This window comes from Siphateles boraxobius, unplaced genomic scaffold (genome assembly GCF_051911475.1).
Source record: "Siphateles boraxobius isolate OS27281-9 unplaced genomic scaffold, OSU_SipBor_1 41, whole genome shotgun sequence".
NCBI classification, from domain to species: domain Eukaryota; kingdom Metazoa; phylum Chordata; class Actinopteri; order Cypriniformes; family Leuciscidae; genus Siphateles; species Siphateles boraxobius.
Genome location: NW_027509042.1, coordinates 9,619,040 through 9,636,971, shown reverse-complemented (window position 1 = coordinate 9,636,971; position 17,932 = coordinate 9,619,040). Strand labels below are relative to the sequence as shown.

At 38.0% G+C, this 17,932-nt stretch overlaps 1 protein-coding gene across 2 annotated transcripts in view; it reads left to right on the top strand.

Moving 5' to 3' along the window:
* Positions 1 to 17,723, top strand: part of srgap3 (SLIT-ROBO Rho GTPase activating protein 3) — a 100,999-nt gene extending 83,276 nt beyond the window's left edge. The window contains exons 19-22 of one of the 2 annotated variants that reach the window (XM_077198172.1): positions 3,134 to 3,314; positions 11,184 to 11,333; positions 11,584 to 11,893; positions 14,045 to 17,723. In XM_077198172.1, coding sequence (XP_077054287.1) covers positions 3,134 to 3,314; positions 11,184 to 11,333; positions 11,584 to 11,893; positions 14,045 to 14,482 — 1,079 coding nt within the window. In that variant the 3' untranslated portion in view covers positions 14,483 to 17,723. The remainder of the gene's footprint in view (positions 1 to 3,133; positions 3,315 to 11,183; positions 11,334 to 11,583; positions 11,894 to 14,044) is intronic. The other variant, XM_077198173.1, reaches the window with a different exon arrangement.
* The last annotated feature ends 209 nt before the right edge of the window (positions 17,724 to 17,932 follow it).

The following is a 17,932-nucleotide window of genomic DNA, read 5'->3' as shown; positions in this document are numbered from 1 at the left end:
GGGCTTCCTGCGCCTGCTCCCTTCATTTACTGATTGATGGAGCTGCACTCGCTCGCTAACCCAAAACACCAGCCACATTGCTGATACCATCTCATGCATACAGCATGCTGCTCATTAAAGAAGTCATACCATTTTTTCCCCCAGTTTCTCTAAAACGGTTCACACAAAAAATGTTATCACAAAAAATAGAGCATTGTTTGTTTTTCTATTTAAATGTGCACTTTTTTTCCCACTTTAAGATGCAGTAAGTGATTTCTGAGTAGCACTCTTGATAAACACAACCCTCGCTTCACTGCTCCGCCCCCAAAATGAACGAAAACGCAATGCAAGTGTGGATGTCTCTTTATTATAGCTGAAGCAAAGCAAAATAATGCTTGTGAAAAATAAAGTGAAGATGACGATCAAACGACAAGGTCAAAAAATGAATATACAGTACACTAGAGTATATACAAGCAAGAGTTTGTTTGTTAGTCGCCAGCTGCACACCAGCTCAAGACAAACAATGACAGTCACAACTGTCCTGTTACAATAGCTAACATTTAAAACAACAGCATATCTTGGTTCTGTAAAACAGCAAACCAATGGTACTCCTGTAAGGAGCAGAAACAACGCAACCTCTGCATCTGTTTCAGGCCCTCCCGCTTAGGTCTCTCTAGTGCTGAAAAAGCTTGTCTAATATTAATACGGGTTCTATAATCCTTCTTTTTCCAGTGATATTCCTCTGACCTTTTCTTTTTTGGAATGTCTTTCAGCCATCTCTCTTCCTACAGTCTTTCTTCAAATCTCCCTCTTGCTCACTCTCTCTTCTCCCTCATAATGAGTGGACACGCCCCCTACTGCTGATTGGCTACAAGTATGTTGTGGTGCTCAGTCCGATCCACTTTCAGCAGCGTTTCTCAGAAATCGCTTACTGCACCTTTAAAGTTTTACACATAAAAAAAATTATTACTGCAGTTCTTTTTACAAATGTTTAAAGTCGGCATGAAACAGAAGTTACGATAGTCTTCTCTTCCTTATTGTGAAATAAATCGAGTGAAACAACTTCTTGAACAAGACAAAATGTAGGGCGGAACAGAAAAATACATTTTGGCGAGACTTGATTTTGTCCATCGGGAATTGATTGGATTGTTGTGGTTTGCTATTGCTGTGACCTCATGTGAGTGACAGGTATGTCCTGTCCTCACACCGAAAGTCAGAGAAGAGATGTTGTTGACGGGAAGCTATTTTGATTAAAGATTATGATGGCACATGAATTTTAAAAAATAATGAGGTGCATGGATAATTCATTTATAATATATTCCATAAAAAAGCAAGAAATGTCAATTTGATTTCATGGTGACTTTAAAAAGGAGTACATTCAGATAATATAAGTGACCTAGCGGGCTATCTATTTTTAGTTGAAATGTGAAAGGCTTCCTGTACAAAAACAGTCTGTTATGCCGCTGCTTGCAAACTGGTTTTAGTTATCCTATTTTAATTTATTGTCGTAATCATAAACAGATTGGTTTGTAGCTCTAATAGTTTCAATGTTTACTTCTTCTCATTCTTCTAGTGATTTATCTATAGCACCTAATTAATTGGAAATCCAGCACCTTCACAGGAAATAGCTTACTTCTGCTTTGAAACATAAGATGGATTATAAAAAACAAATTGTGATTGAATGACCAGCCATGTCTTGCAATTTTGAATTATACACATACTTCAGGATACATGAACCTTCCTCTGGAGCTCATCAGCTAAAGCCCGCCTTATGCATGACTTCAGGAATGTTTGAAGTCACATGATTTAGCTCCTAAACAGCGTTATCTCAACTTTCCCTGTAACCCTCGACACATGCTGAGAAACCACAATCAGATTCTGAGCCTTCAAACCAGCCAATCAGGTGCAGTCACAATGGAAACAATCAGACATACAGAATAGCAAAGGCGGATTTTCTCTCTCTCTCTAATTCCATTCTTCCTCTTTCCTTCCACTTCTGTGCCGTGCCTGGATTTAATTTCACCCCTGGGTGGAGACCCTAATGAAGCTGATTGTTTTTTTTTTAGTTTACTTGGAGATTTCTGGCAAGCGCTGATTTGCTCTGTATATCTCCTTAACCCTGAATGACCCCACTGTCTGTTTGCCCCTGGCAGCGTCTGTGGTGGGTGGTGGGGGGTTGGGGGGGGTGAAGCGTGAATTGATCTGTGGTCATATGATGGCAGTGGTCACGTTAAATGGTAGCTGGGTGGCAGATTTGATAGGATTTAGATAAAGTACACTTTGCATTTTTAGTAGCCCATCTGTATTAGAACTGTGCCTGTTTCTTTGTGCTCTTGATGAGATCATATCCTCTGATGTGTAAGACCATAATGTGATGAATGTGAATCTTTATGATATGGAATATAGGGTCTATTTGAGAAATACATTAACATACAACCTTTTGCTGTGCATGAGCCTGTTGATGTTGTCTTAGCAATATTGCATTGTTCAAAAGTTAGTTGTGGTTGTTGTTGTTTTTGTTTTTGTGTAGAAGGGACATTTTGCATTGCAGTGTTTCATGTTTTTTTTTTTTGGGCTTTGATTTGTCTTGTTTTGTTGTTTTCAGAGATTGACAGCAATTATTCTATGGATTTGGCAGTTTTTGTGTTGAAAAGTGACATTTTGTCAATCTATTGGTTTCTAACCCTGCAGTAATGCTCAGTAACCCCATCTAATGTCAAACACCATTGACATAACTGTACTTTAAAATAAATAAATAAGTGAATATTATTCCATGTGTGTGTGTGTGTGTGTGTGTGTGTGTGTGTGTGTGTGTGTGTGTGTGTTCAGTGTTGTGCAGTTGTGCGTTAGGTCTGGACAGACAAATTGGAAACTGGTCTGGATATGGTGTGTGTGTGTGTGTGTGTGTGTGTGTGTGTGTGTGTGTGTGTGTGTGTGTGTGTGTGTGTGTGTGTGTGTGTGTGTGTGTGTTTGTGTGTGTGTGTGTGTGTGTGTGTGTGTGTGTGTGTGGCTGAGAATCAGCTGGGAGCATGAGAGATTTGAGTCTGTTGCAGTGCTTTGAAGCTCTTTGAAAATTTATTGACATAATTCTCTGTGCAAACATGCTAATGAGCCCTAGTTTTGCTGTTCCCCTCTCTCTCTCATACACACACAGAGGTGGAGCAGATTGAAGCCATCGCAAAGTTTGACTACATGGGTCGGACTCCTCGAGAGTTGTCCTTCAAAAAAGGTGCATCCCTTTTGCTGTATCATCGTGCATCTGAGGACTGGTGGGAGGGCAGACACAACGGGGTTGACGGCCTCATACCCCATCAGTATATAGTAGTACAAGACCTGTAAGTATCTATTCTAAATAACTACTTTTTGTAATCTAATACATTTTAGTTATTTTATTATTTGATGCGTAACACAAATGTTTTTTCTGGTACCTCACTGCAGCTTGTTGCAGAAAGTCCTATTATTACTTTTTTTGAGTAAGACTTTGAAAGTGATAAAATTTGGTGGAAAAAATCCTGAGCCATATTTAGGGTCCAGGGGGCGTATTACAGATACTTTGTTTCTTAAAGCAACATTATGTAGTTTTTCAACCTTCATTATATTTCCAAGACCCTTGAGATGGTACATCGACTTACAATAGGTTGAATGACACGTCTGCCATAGCCTGACAGTGTCTGTATCGCTTTTACTGGCACTATGTAACTTCGGGGTTTGGGTAGTGTAAGGCCGTCTAACTCGATCCAATGGCGGTATTCGAATTAGCGGTGAAGGTCTTTGCGTGTTACTGTCTTTTCTTGCGGCAAAGTATTTTTGGTTAAATGCAATACATTTTCTCATATGTATTTTCTCATTATTTCATCTGACTCCATAAATGAAAAGGCTTTAATGATATCTGTGCATCATTAAATGTGAGCGAATGTTTTACTATTCTTTTAAACTCTTGAATGCAAATAATGTCAAAGTCAATTAGAATAATCAAATGTCACAATTTAATATGTCAGGTAAATGTATCATTATAATTTCATAATCAATTCAAAGGATAATCAATGCAAAACATCAAATGCTCTAGAACAAAGAGGAAAAAGTTTACCCGACAAGAAATGCGTGAGGCTGAGAGTCTCGCAACTCTCAGCCTCACGGGCCGATCTCAGATATAGAAAAGGCCCTGAGCTCTCGCTGCGTTTCATTATATACCCAAACCTCATTTCAAATCTAAACATCATTCAGAGTGGAATTTTACCTGTAAGTCACCATTTGCTAGTAGTGGAAAATTAGCATTCAGTCAAATGGTCGAAGGTGTTAACTCAAAGACACACCCTCCAGTATTGGAGGGTGTGGAAGATATTTCTAAACTTCCTAAGAACTTAATTACCTTTTGGGTTTACTTCTTTGGGAATGAGACATTTGTACCAGTCGTACCGAGAAATTTCCAATAATACCAAATATGTATAAAACTAGATGATAATCATTCACATTAAACCATTTAGATTCTGGTGTGAGTTTGGGAGATCTCTGCCAGGATGAAGAATGGGGGAGAGAAATGTAGATTAGGATGAGGGAGGTGAGACCTTTGTCTCAATAGTGCATGAGGGGGAGTTCAAATGTTAATTTATTTTGTTTTCTCAGAGATTGGCCCTCTCTTAAAGTCCTTCAAGTTTTTCCAGTCTTACAGTAGTAACCCAAGCACAAAAAGAACTACAAAATTCGACTGCTTTACGGCATACCTCACTTCCCCCACCACCCCCCACTTCCTCAAATTCTGACGTTAGAGCCCAACTAGCGTTTGTTTGCCGTCTGTATGTTGTTGTCATGGCCAGGGCTGGACTGGGACTAAAAATCGGCCCGGGCATTTTGGCCCAGACTGGCCCACTACATATAATCATAAACACAACTGATCTTTTCACGCCCCTGAATATGTATAATAACTCCTATTAAAACCACTAATGCCATGTAGCCTAATGAGTGAGTAGGAATGAGTAAGAGTTAATAGATGAAATAACTACTAATTGAAAAATACAATCGAACTAATCCACAATGATGAATCCTAAAACAAGCTATAAGCTGCATTGGTATAGCAATACCAGTGTTTGACAAAGGATTTTTGGTAAATCTTTTGGTTCGGGGGAGTCCCCCGTAAGAAAAATTTGTGCTTTTTAATGTTAAATTCATCAATCTGGTGCACTTTGAGAGTTAAAAATGAAGAGTTCCAACCCATAATCAGTGTGCAAATTGGACAAAGAAAAACTCAAAACTCTTTTAGCTGTGATATAGTGTCTGTCTGCATTACACATACTACATAATAATAGTTATAATATTAATTCCATGACAGTTAGAACCATATATTGTAAAACAAATGCACTGGAAAATAAAAGGAACTTTCATAATTAGTTTTGTACTAATTTCCATGCTTGAAAGAGATGCTTGAAACAGATGATCTTTTATTTTTGGCGGAAAATATGGTTTACAAACGCGTCTCATTACAATTCTAGTAAAATGCGTAATCATCAACTATGCAGATGTGTAAATAATGCGTAACTGGGTGATGGGTTACGACACTCATCGCCTCAGTGTTCTGAAAGTTGCCTAGTCCTGCTTACCACAGTTCTCTAAACTCACTCATTCTCTCCTGATCCTCCTCAATATCCTCATCAGACACTTGAAGGGCCTGTTTCTTTTTTTCACGCTATTTCTCTGCACATTCCTTGCGTTTCTTCTCCATCTCTGACTATTTTGACAGATACACAATGACACTGCACGCGCGCTCAGAGCCCAAAGGGGGAGGAGTTTAAAGATGTGATTGGACCACCCCAGTGCCAATCAAGAAAATAACCAATGGGCCGCTGATCTACGTGTTTCTGTAAAAAAAAAAAAAAACCTACGCTGACTATTTTTGTCCAATGCATTACACCGGCACAAAGATCCCAGCGCCGCCAATTAAGCAAAACTAAACGAATGGGCCGCCGATGTACGAGTATTATGAGCCGTTTAGATAAAAAAAATTTTTTAATATATTTTTTAAAGAATAATTTGTATCGGCCCAAAAAGCACGTCCGCCCACCGGGCAAATGCCCGGTATGCCCGATGGCCAGTCCAGCCCTGGTCATGGCCGAACCGGCAACTAAAATGAAGAAGTTTTGTTGGAGGAGACTAGAAAGAGAAAAAGGGAGAGTGACAAAATAAAAGGCTGGAAGAGGATCAATATTGGTCCAGCGTGAGCTCGCTGGCGTGAGCTAAAGGAGGAGGAGGGGTGCCCGACCGATGCTGATCTGGCCGTCATGCTGTTGGACTAGTAAATATATTGCTTGCATACTATCTTTATTTTTACGAATTTGTTGTCTGCCTGGCCATGTTATGGAATCGATCTGGTCCTCCATTTATCTTCACAGTCATGTTTGTTTATTTGTATTTCTGGTGAAAGTGTCTTGCTATAATGCAAATCGATTTTTCAAATTTGCAGATTCATCTATGGTAGCTTGATATTATAATATTGACGATATATGGCTATTACCTACCACACAAACATTGAATTGAATTAGCATATCCATTATGTAAAACAGTAGCCAATAGGCTACTATAATGACACTTATAAACTTGTAAATATGAGCTACGCGATCTTTTGGCATTTGAAAAAAAAAAAAAACCCATGAAATTATATTCATATGACATGCTGAAATATATGCCAATGTACCTGGGATGAAGACATTTCACACGCAACGCTGGCAGTCTGCCCAAGACGTGAGAACTCAAGATGGTATCGGCTTGTCAACAAATGCACGTTTATCCCCTGGTGTAACCATGACAGATTTTGCGACCGTAGTAGAAGACATTACTGTTTCCCAACTGTAGGGGGACCCCTAGAGCAAAAACTACATAGTGTTACTTTAAGTTAAGATCTGACAAGTTAATTTAGGATTTTTCACAAATTTATATTACAGAAGCAAATCTTATGTTGATTTAGGATTCTTATCCTATCTTACAAAATCTCATCTTATTTGTAATCTTAAACTCCTCCATCGAGTTATTCAACTCTAATGGTGCGTTCACACCGTACGCGAATAGAGCATCTAGCGCGAGTGATTTCAATGTTAAGTCTGGCGCGTTACGCGCGTAAAAAATTCCTGCAGCGCGAATGAGGCGTAGAGCCCGGCGCGGTAGACCTGAATTCGCCTCATTCAAGTTCACGCAAATGGTGCGAATAGCACGAATTGAGCGTCTGGAGCATTACGCGTGAATGATTTATTTATTGCTTTTTGTGCATTCACGCTTTTGACGCGAATTCGCGTCTGCCGCCCGAGTTGAAAAATCTGAACTTCTGCGTCAAATTCGCACCATGTTAACCAATCAGGAGCCAGCTTGCTGCTGTCACGTGGTGAACTAAATATTTTACCACATAAAAACTTGATTTTAATATATGAGACATTAATTTTGTATCCTATTTATTCCATATCTAATGTAGATTATATGAAACATTATTATTATTCTAATGTAAAGAGAACCAACATAACGTTACTTTAGTGCAAGAACATAGTTCGTGTCTGGACTGTGTTGTGTGAGGGGAAAAAACACAGGACAGTTTAATCACTTTTGTAGTAGCCTAGGCTGGCTCCATTTATCATTAAAACAAAAATAAATTACAGATTAGGTGGATGAGGGCGAGGGTGATCCTCGCTCCGATGCGGGACAGCAGGTCATCAAACTGACAGCGGGACAGGCGGAAGTACCGCTGAAAGTGGCCGTCATCCAGGCGCAGCTCCTGGAGCAAATGGTGAAACTCGCCGAACTGGATTCGCCTCCGAAGGGTCTGGTGGACTCAAATACGGCGACTATGATCCCTACGCCGTTGTTCTGTTCTCCAGAGCAAATAAAGAGCGGTGACTCTCTAGATAAATGACCCATGAACAACAGACATCTTGTAAAAAGATGGCCGCCAACGGGGTTCGAAACTTTTGAAACTTTCGCCTCTGACACGCGTGATGCGCGTAAATTTCGCTTAAAACTTTTGTTTTTACGCGTGTCAGTTTCACTCTTGACGTGCGAATTAACACAAAGTGGTCAAGCGTCAAACTAGACGCGAATTTGACACGCTATTCGCGTCCGGTGTGAACGCACAGCAAGGTCTGTTACCAATCAACCAATACGCGCCAACAGCTGTTGTGAAGTAAAACGGAAAAACTCAGATAATAGAAATAATTGAGATTAAAACGGAGAAACAAAATAAGTGGTGCTTTTCATTAAGGAAAGTTTTGATAAGCTTGATAGAAAAGGCAAAGCCTAATCCTTTTATTTCTAGGAGTTTTGTTGTCAAAGTGCAGCACAATAATTTGGGTGTTCACAAAGTCTTTCCACCATCAAACATCGCTGTTCTTCATCTTATATCATTAATAAATGTGAAGTCATTCTCAGACTGGGCTATTATTATGTGAATTTTATAGTTGGTTTTCAAATAATTTTGAAGTTAGGACACCAGTGGGGTTGTTCTAAAGTTATGACAGTCTTCAGGATTTTTTGTGAAGTTAGGATGCTTCTGTAATACCATTTTCCTATCTGTAATTAAGATAAGATTATGCACTTAAGAAATGTCATTTTGTAATAGCTTTTGTCCTAAATGAGGTCCTAACTGAAATTGCCAAACAGATAAGATAGGATTCTGAAGTTAGGATCTTTCTGTAAATGCACCCCCAAGAATATCATTGAGACTGTGGACTTGTACCAGTAAAGGCTGGTAAACACTACATGAAAAAGTGCTGGATTGGTATTGGGATCATGCGGTCCTGCGGGACCCAACGCAAATCTTGCGGAAGCGGTCGGTTTTACCTTTGCTGTTCATTTAGTTTTGTATTTGTATTGCATGTTTTGATAACAGGTTTTGATATCCTCCAACTGCATGGAATCATAGTCTGAAGCTGAAAAAATCAGAGTTTGTGCTTATCAGGAACACTACGTGTTTTTCTGTGAAATCTGTCAACTCCGACTGACCAAAATCTGCAGACTTGCGCTGACTTTTGGCAACTATTGTTAACTTATCCAGACTGCAAATCAGGGCAAAAATCTGAGCAAAAGTCAAGTAGTGTATTCCAGCCTTAAGTAACCACATAGCAACATGCTTCAACTAATCAGAACACCTTAGAAACTTGCACCAACCACATTTTTGTCAGAAAAATGTAGTTCCTACTATTATGCACGGGAGTCTTGGCACTAGTTACAGGAAAGTTCAATGCATGTTGCCTTGTGAAAGTGTTGCACTCTGGGTAATATATGACTGATCAACCAGGCCATCTGGCCTGAGTTCATACCTTCATAGCTCAAGTGAGAATCATATAGTTCCCGCCGTTAACACTTTAATTAAACTTTAACAGCACTGAGTGGCCGTTGACGAATACTCTGAAGTCTTTGGCAAGGGCCTTTACACTATATAAGCCTAATTGTGTTTCTGAAGTACCAAGCATTAGCGGCACCCTAATGTGCTAGGCATGCATTTATGTCAAAGCCTGTTGTGTGCAGTGGGACGTGACATGCTTTACTAAGTTAAAGTGAGCTGAAAGAAAGACAATCTTCTCTTACTTTTTATAAGGTCTTTAGATGACATGAAATTGCAGTGTCCTTGAGTTGGTCATATTTATATCAACGACTGATATTAACTGTCCTACCGCTGTTTCAGTAATTACTAAAATGATGACATGCCCATTATCTCTTTGTATGGTTTAACTGATGTCAGTTTGATGAATGAGTTTATTAAAAGGGTCAGTCAATGCCCCATTCCTAATTTGCAAGATTTAACAGCAGCAAATAAGGAAAATTGAGGTTGCTAAAATGAAAAGAGGATGGAGACAACCGGCTGCCAGTTACACTACAGTAGAGGTGGGCGGAAAAACCAAAATCTTTTATCACAATAGTTGTTTTCACTGTAAATTCAACCCCAAAATGCTTTAAACACAACATAGCCATATGATGTTTATTTTATGTAATCTAGTGACTTAAAGGGATAGTTCACCCAAAAATGGTAATGATCCCATAATTTACTTCCCCTCAAGCCATCCTAGGTGTACATGACTTTCTTCCTTCCGCCAAACACAATCGGGAGTTATATTAAAAAAATATCCTGGATCTTCCAAGCTTTATAGTGGGATTGAATAGTAACTGAAATTTTGAAGCCCCAAAAAAGTGCATCCATCTATCATAAAAGTAATTCATACGATTCTAAAGCGAATCGATGCGTTTTTGTAAATATAAAATATATCCAATGGAAAAATATCCATATTTATAACTTAATAAACTGTAATCACTGAATCACGCGAATCTAGGTTCAGCGGACCTAAACTATCCCTTAAAATGCTTAAAAAATTAAAGGTATACAAAGTTTGAGATTAAATATTTTGCAAACTGCGAGCCAGTAAATCGCTGAATCCATGTTCATGAAAAATAAAGTGAAAAGCCATACCAAAAGAATGGACGCTGTTTGAGTGGATCATCTTCCTGTTAATGGCAATGATTTTGAAATAAAGTGTTCAACAACCATGTACTTCAGTGTGTGTGTTTAAAAGGCAATCGGTAAACAGGACTGCTGAAAGATTGCATAATGAAACACTAGGGCTGTTGACTTTTTCTGAGATTTTGTTTTTCCAATGAATGTGACGTTCAAGAGCTTCAGATTACCAAACACCTTCTGCTGTTGTCTCCCAAGAGAACTGTAAAAACGAGGCGAGAACATGCTGTGAAACTGTGATTAGTGGATGTTTGCTTGCTGTGGGCTGAATGAGACACGAAGTGAAAGGGATGTTGGGGCTGCTGGGACTGAAAAATAAGAAACCAGAGGCTTGTTTCATTCCCAGCTCTATATTTTTTGTGTGTGTGACAGTTTAGCTGGTGAATATTATGATGTACTCTACCGTTCAAAAGTTGACTCTTCATGATGTCTTCATGAAAATTCAGCTTTGCCATCACAGGAATAAATTCATTTAGAAAATATATTCAAATAGAAAACTGGTATTTAACATTTTTAAAAATATTTCACAATATTACTATTTTTACTGGAAGATTAACTAGCATGTTTTAAGTAAAGTGACACCACCAAACAATTACAGTTTTAAGTAGTGTACTTAGTTTATATATCCTACATTTTAAAATGTCTTCACTTATATAATCCATACATTTGCCTATGTTTTTTTATTTTATTATTGATATGATAAGATGTGTCTCTTTCTATTTAGGGATGATGCATTCTCTGATAGTCTGAGTCAGAAGGCTGACAGCGAGGCCAGCAGTGGACCTTTACTGGACGATAAAGCCTCATCCAAAAACGATCTGCAGTCCCCATGTGAACCTTCACATGATTACAACTTTGGCGGGGTCATGGGCCGGTCAGTGGCTGATTACACAGAATTCTGCTTGTATTTATTCGTCACATTTTCAGTCTCAGAAAAAAATTAATGATCTGAATTCTCCTGTTTCTCCTAGCAGCTTACTTACTCATCTCTTAAGGCTTGTTTGTGACACGAATATTTAACAAAAATCGTTAGACTGTACAGTATTTGCAGTCAGCTTTGAGCTAAAACACAGTGTGACTGTCTGTATTTAAGCTTGTTAGAATCTCATTGTGTATTTCTGCAGGGTTAGGTTGCGTTCGGATGGGTCTGCCGTTCCTCGACGCCGCAGTGGCACTGACTCTCACAGTCCTCCACGAGACACACCACCACGGGCCGCAGCCTGCCCCAGCAGCCCACACAAAGTGGCGGTCACTAGGAGCCACATAGAGAGTCCTGAGAAGAGACGTTTGGGAACCTTTGGCAGTGCAGGAAGCATTAACTACCCTGAGAGGAAGGTCTATCCTGAAGGTCACCCGCTCCGGCCTGTTCCAGGAGCAACGAGACACAGCAGCCTTGGGGACCACAAGTCCTTGGAGGCTGAGGCTTTAGCAGAGGTGAGCGAGAGCACATTTTTTAGATTTTCATTCAAATTCACAGTATTGTAGAGCAAGACAGTGTTATTTTAGAATCACTGAGAGACTATTATTGTTCTTATTAATATTAATATTCTTACTTTCCATTTTTATTGTCTAATATGTATGTATGTCTATATCGTTTTTACACTAAAGTTACACTAATTGAAATGGGTAATATAGTAAATCTATCCGAAATTTAAAAAAAGTTTAAATGGGTAACGCTTTATTTTATTGTCCTTTTAACATGCTAAATGTAGTTACTGTCATCATAAGTATTATGTATGTATGTATGTATGTATGTGTGTGTCTGTGTGGGTTTGTGAGAAAAAAATCACTATTTGAGGTATCATTCAAGTCAAGGCAGAGTGTTGGACAGAAAAATAATAAACAAACATCTTTATTTATTCACAAAAGTTATTAAATTAATTAAGATTAATTTTCTATTAATGCTGTCAAATGGATTAATCTCATCTAAGAAAAAAATGTATGTCTATATAATATATGTGTATTGTTATATATATACAGTGTATATATATATATACAGTGTATATATATATATACAGTGTATATATATATATATATATATATATATATATATAATGATAAACTGTATACACATACACATTTATTATATAAACTCCATCTTTTAGCTAAGATGCGATTAATCACGATTAATCGATTTGACAGTACTATTTTCTATATAATTTTATTTAAATTACCCTGATTTAAATACATTATTTTTAAACATAAATGTAGTACCCTAAATCCTCTTTTATTTTGTACCCTTATTAATCAAAGCTCAAAAGGCTTTTTCTCTTTGAGCCTTGCAATTACCCTAGAATTCTGTGTCTGAAGAAGCTGGCAAGATTGAGTCCAGCAGAAACAAAGAGCTGGCACCAAAGACAGATATCAGCATGAACGGGATAGGCTGGCACTGATTCATCTTTTTCATTTGCACACGATTAAATAATGAAGTCTGTGGCACATGGAACAGTTAATGATCTTTTGTAATGGGCCCTTTGTGTCTACGCTCACCTAATGAAAAGAAAACGGCTTATGTGAATACAGACATCAAAATGAAGGCATGATGGATATTGTTGGAGAGAAATGTGTTGTTTTGTGAATTGATAATGCATTAAAAGCACAGACTACATGATCTGAATAACATTACTGCTTGATGTTCAGTTTGGGGTGTGTGTGTAAATGTGTTTTAGGGGTGTGTGTGGGGTTATTGATGACGTCTGCTCGGTAATAAGACCTTGCAAGGTACTTTTTTTTTGTGCGTGAGCATGTGTCTTCATGAGCCTTTTATCTACCGAGCATTAAACTTTTATGGCATGCTCAGCTGCAAGACAGAACGGAGATGGCCGGAAAAGAGGAATGGAAAGCAGTGAGTTTATAGTCTATCAGGATGGCAGCGACGCTGTGTGTATATCAAACATAATCTGCCTCTGTGATATACTAGACCGCTCCAGAAGAAAGTAAGATGAATCCCCAGAAAAGATGAGAGATTTCTAAGGCCATATAGCTCAATAAATACTGTCTGTGCTGAAAAACAACAAATTGAAGTTATCGACCATTTTCTTACAGCATGGCTCTTATTAGTGGTGCTAGAGGATTTAAACAAATCCTTAATGCTTCACTTTGCTATATTAGAAAAACTTGACAGTTAATACAGTTAATGAAGTACCATTAGGAAAGCTATTTACAACATAATGCTTAAAAAAATATATTAATAATTGTTGATCTCACTCACTGTAATCACAATTACAGACAAAATAGTTGGTTAACAAAGGTTTTTTTTTGTTTTTTGTTACATTATCTTTAATATTTTTTCATTAAAATTTATAATGAGATGAAAAATATTCATCATGACACAATTTTTATAAAAAAAACTAGGTTATGAATAAAATGCTTGAAAAGAATGTTTAAAATTAAACCAAATGTGCATTAACTAAACATTACTTTTGTTTAACTCAAAACATACTGTTGAAAAAAAAAATTAAGCTAGGTTTATATATATATATATATATATATTAGGCATTATGTTAAAAATAGCTTTCCTAATGGTACTTCATTAACTGGATTAAATTGTCTCCACTTAAAAACTGAACAATATTTTTGTTACAGGACATTGAGAAGACGATGAACACTGCACTTCATGAGCTCCGTGAATTGGAACGGCAGAACACAGCCAAACAAGCTCCCGATGTAGTTCTGGATACGTTAGAACCGCTCAAGAACCCAGTGAGCTCAGAGCCAGCGAGCCCCTTACACACCATCATGATCCGAGACCCGGACGCGGCCCTGAGGCGCAGCAGCAGCTCCACCTCCGAGATGATGACCACCTTTAAACCGGCGCTGTCCGCCAGATTGGCCGGAGCCCAGTTGAGACCTCCACCTATGAGACCCATGCGCCCCCCTCCCACACAGCACCGCTCCAGCAGCTCCAGCTCCTCTGGGGTTGGAAGCCCTGCCGTGACCCCCACAGAGAAGATCTTTCCGAACAACGCAAGCAGTGCTGCAGCTTCCTCCGCCAACTCGGGCGAGAAACCTGGAACCATGTAGCCCGCGATGTGATGCAGCTGCGAGTGCTGGTGAGGGCGAACCGGGGCACGATGCTCCAGCGAGGAAGTTCAGGAGTGCTTTTCTTTTCATTTTCTAATGTATTTTTTGAGCCTTGAAGATTTCGAAAGTGAAGCCTAGTGGTCGGCACGCGTGCTCTGACACGTTGAGCCTGGTTGTGGATGATATGAGTTGAGTCTGGCTCAGGTGATCTCCCACTTTCCTCTCTGTTTTTCCCATAATTTTCTGTCCTCTCTGTGAAAGAGACAAAAAAAGCCTAAAATACAAGAAAAAAAAAGACTTTTATAGGGTAAATTACATTGCAACTGAGCTGCATCATATAAAGTATGATAAAAAAAATCCTCTTGTTTTTATATTATTATTAATTTTACCTCAGAATTAATATTAAGTTGTCCTTTTTGGCCTTCTTATTCTTATGTGAACTTTATTTAGAGCAGGATTCTCTGCACTGGTTGGCCAGAAGAGTTCTGTTATTCATTGGAGGACAGTTCTAAGATAAGCGATAAGTCCCTCCTTCAAGAACTGGACTGTACATATAGTAGAACCAAACGGTCACTCAAAGACTGTCTAACATGGCCACCTTTGAGCTGTTGTAAATAGAGATATACTGTACTTGAAGTTGTAATGCCTTTCGTTTGTAGAATAAGCGATATACATCTAAGTAACAACATAGCCAAGCTGTATACATATATGAGATGCAGAAAACCAATATACCAACTAATTTTAAGAAACCTGTGGTAAAATGTAGTTTTACTTGTATATAAAGTTTGGGTAGATTCTTTTTTGTACAGCCGTGGACATGACCAGTCAGGGAGACTAGAATGGCAAACTCTTTTACAACCAATAAGCCAACAAATAATGAATCAATAGTCAGTCTGAGCCATTAATATTATTATTAGTTTGGGGAGTGTTCTTTTTTCCTCATTTTTGGATCACATCAGTTTCCTAATACAAAAAGCAGTTCTCAATGCTGAATATATGCTTTTAATGCATCATTATCTAAAGTTACATGGTTTTAGGGTATTCCCCTGAGCTCCCTCCATATTATTGCAACCATCCATCAATTACATATTTGTATCCCATAGTATATACTCTGAGATGCGCCTGATTATATGAATATTAATTCTTACTTACTAAAATAACCAGATGTTACACAAGTGGCCAGTGTTTTTGTGACCTCAAAAGTGTGAAACAAACAATGTGTCCATGTCATAGTAATATAAATCTAGGGATGCACCAATATGAAAATTTTTGCTGATACCGATAATCCGATAATTCTTTATATTTGAAAGCCGATAAATCTAAATCCAAATTTTACTTCTGCGTTTTTGAGAGCCTGGTTACAAAAACAAAAGTCTCACCATTAAAAGCAATTTTTCCTTTATTGAAGTGATTCCAATAATATTTCAAGCAATTCAAAACCGTCTAATCTGAAGGAAATAATCCGTTATTTAATGGCATAATATAGATCGGCCAAATTTTCGCATCGGGCCGATAACAATAAAAATGAACATATATCAGCCAATAACGATATGGTGGCCGATATATTGTGCATACCTAAATAAATCCTCAAAAAAGGTCTCATTTTCTTAAGCAAAATATATTTTTAGAATTTTTTTTGTCTTGGCTTTGGGATAATCCGGACATCTTGTTTTGAGATTCACCCAAAAAACAGTCTTGTTTATGTCAGATATATGGTGCAAAGCACTGCGCATTTCCCAGTGTAATGAATGATGCATTTGTAAATACATACCGCTCTCTCTCTGGTGAGGTACACAACCCTCCTCCCAATCTAAATTTTCAATAGCCTAGAGAAACCAGCTCCAACAAGAGAAGCTTCACTGTCCCCAATCTGTCATATCATCTCTGGTTCATCCTCAGCGTTACCCCTCCTCCCTGAGCGGTGCTTGAAGAGGGAATACCCAGTCATGAACAAAATTTGCCCGACTGACCTAGATACCCACTTAAATACACTGAACCCAAAGCTTTAATCTCATCTTCAATGATTTTACTTTTACAGTTTGCCTTAGGATTTGCCACTTCACGCAGTCCAATCAGAGTGACCGTATGCGAGAGCTTGTGTTGCTTTGAAAAAATAGAAATTACATATACTGTTACTACGCACAAGAACTATTTAGATCTTCATTTAAAGCCATGCTTGATTTGTTACATCACGTTTCTGAGTTAGTCTTACATTTCACGTTGTTGCCATGCTGATTTGCTCTTGCGTCAGGAGCATAAAAAATTGAAAATCACTTCCAAGACTCCATGGCCTGTTACTGCCATCTCGAATTTCTTTTAACAAATGATTTGGCAAAGACTGGTAATTAGCTTCTGTCTGAATTCCTCAGCTTTGTAGTAGCATGAGCCTGTTGTCCGCATGTGAGGGAGATCGACGAGCACGTGCTTCTCTTTACCAATAAGCAACAAAGAATAATAGTGCTGCCTTTTCCTAGATACAACGCACTATGTCCCGAAATACATCAGCTTTCAGCCAGGAACTGGGTCTGTAGCTGCAAGGATTAGACTCATCTCAGGAAGGAATTCTAATTTTGTTCTAATATCTTACCATATCACTTCCCAGTAGGCACCATTTAAACATACGACATGCATAAGGACTATTATTTACGATTACTAGGGCACAAATCTATATCATTTCTGCATAATTACACCTGGATGGATGAGGGCTTAATTCTATTTACAGTAAGAAAACATGCAGAATATTGCAATGCATTATTCATAATCATCATAGTCATCCTTCTGTGATTTGAAGTACAGGGTTCCCATTGAAAACCTGGAATTCTTCAATTCCAGACCTTCGAAAGTCATTTACATGAAAGTCGGTAGAAATTTCTAAAGTGAACACAGGTGTGAGTTTTCCTGTTATTCTCAGCCCGATAATAATAAATTGGCTTGAAATAAAATGTTATTTATAAAATGGCTTAATTATATTTACAGTAAAGAAAACAGAATATTGCAATGCAGAATTCATAATTCGATGTATAAAAGAGACTTATAGGGTCATCCTTTCCTAATTTGCAGTACAAGGTTTCCATGGTCATAGAAAACCGGGAAATATCAGGGAATTAAAAAATTACTATTTTTAGGCCTCGAAATTACAGGTATGCAATAGGTCATACAGGTATGCATTTTTCTTGTTTTCAGCAAGAACATAATTAATTGGCTAGAAATAAAATTCTATGGAAATATAAAAATGAAAAAATATATATATTTTTAATATTACTATTACTACTAATATAACATCGTCCAGTAATCATCATTTAAGATAATAATAATAAATCTGTGGGAACCCTTGCCCCCGATTTTACAGACAAGTCTTAAGCCTAGTCTAGACTAAAATCCATGTTTTAACTGAAAGCAACTTGCTCTGATAAATCTTAAAATATGTCGGTGCCATTGTTTTGTCTCAAG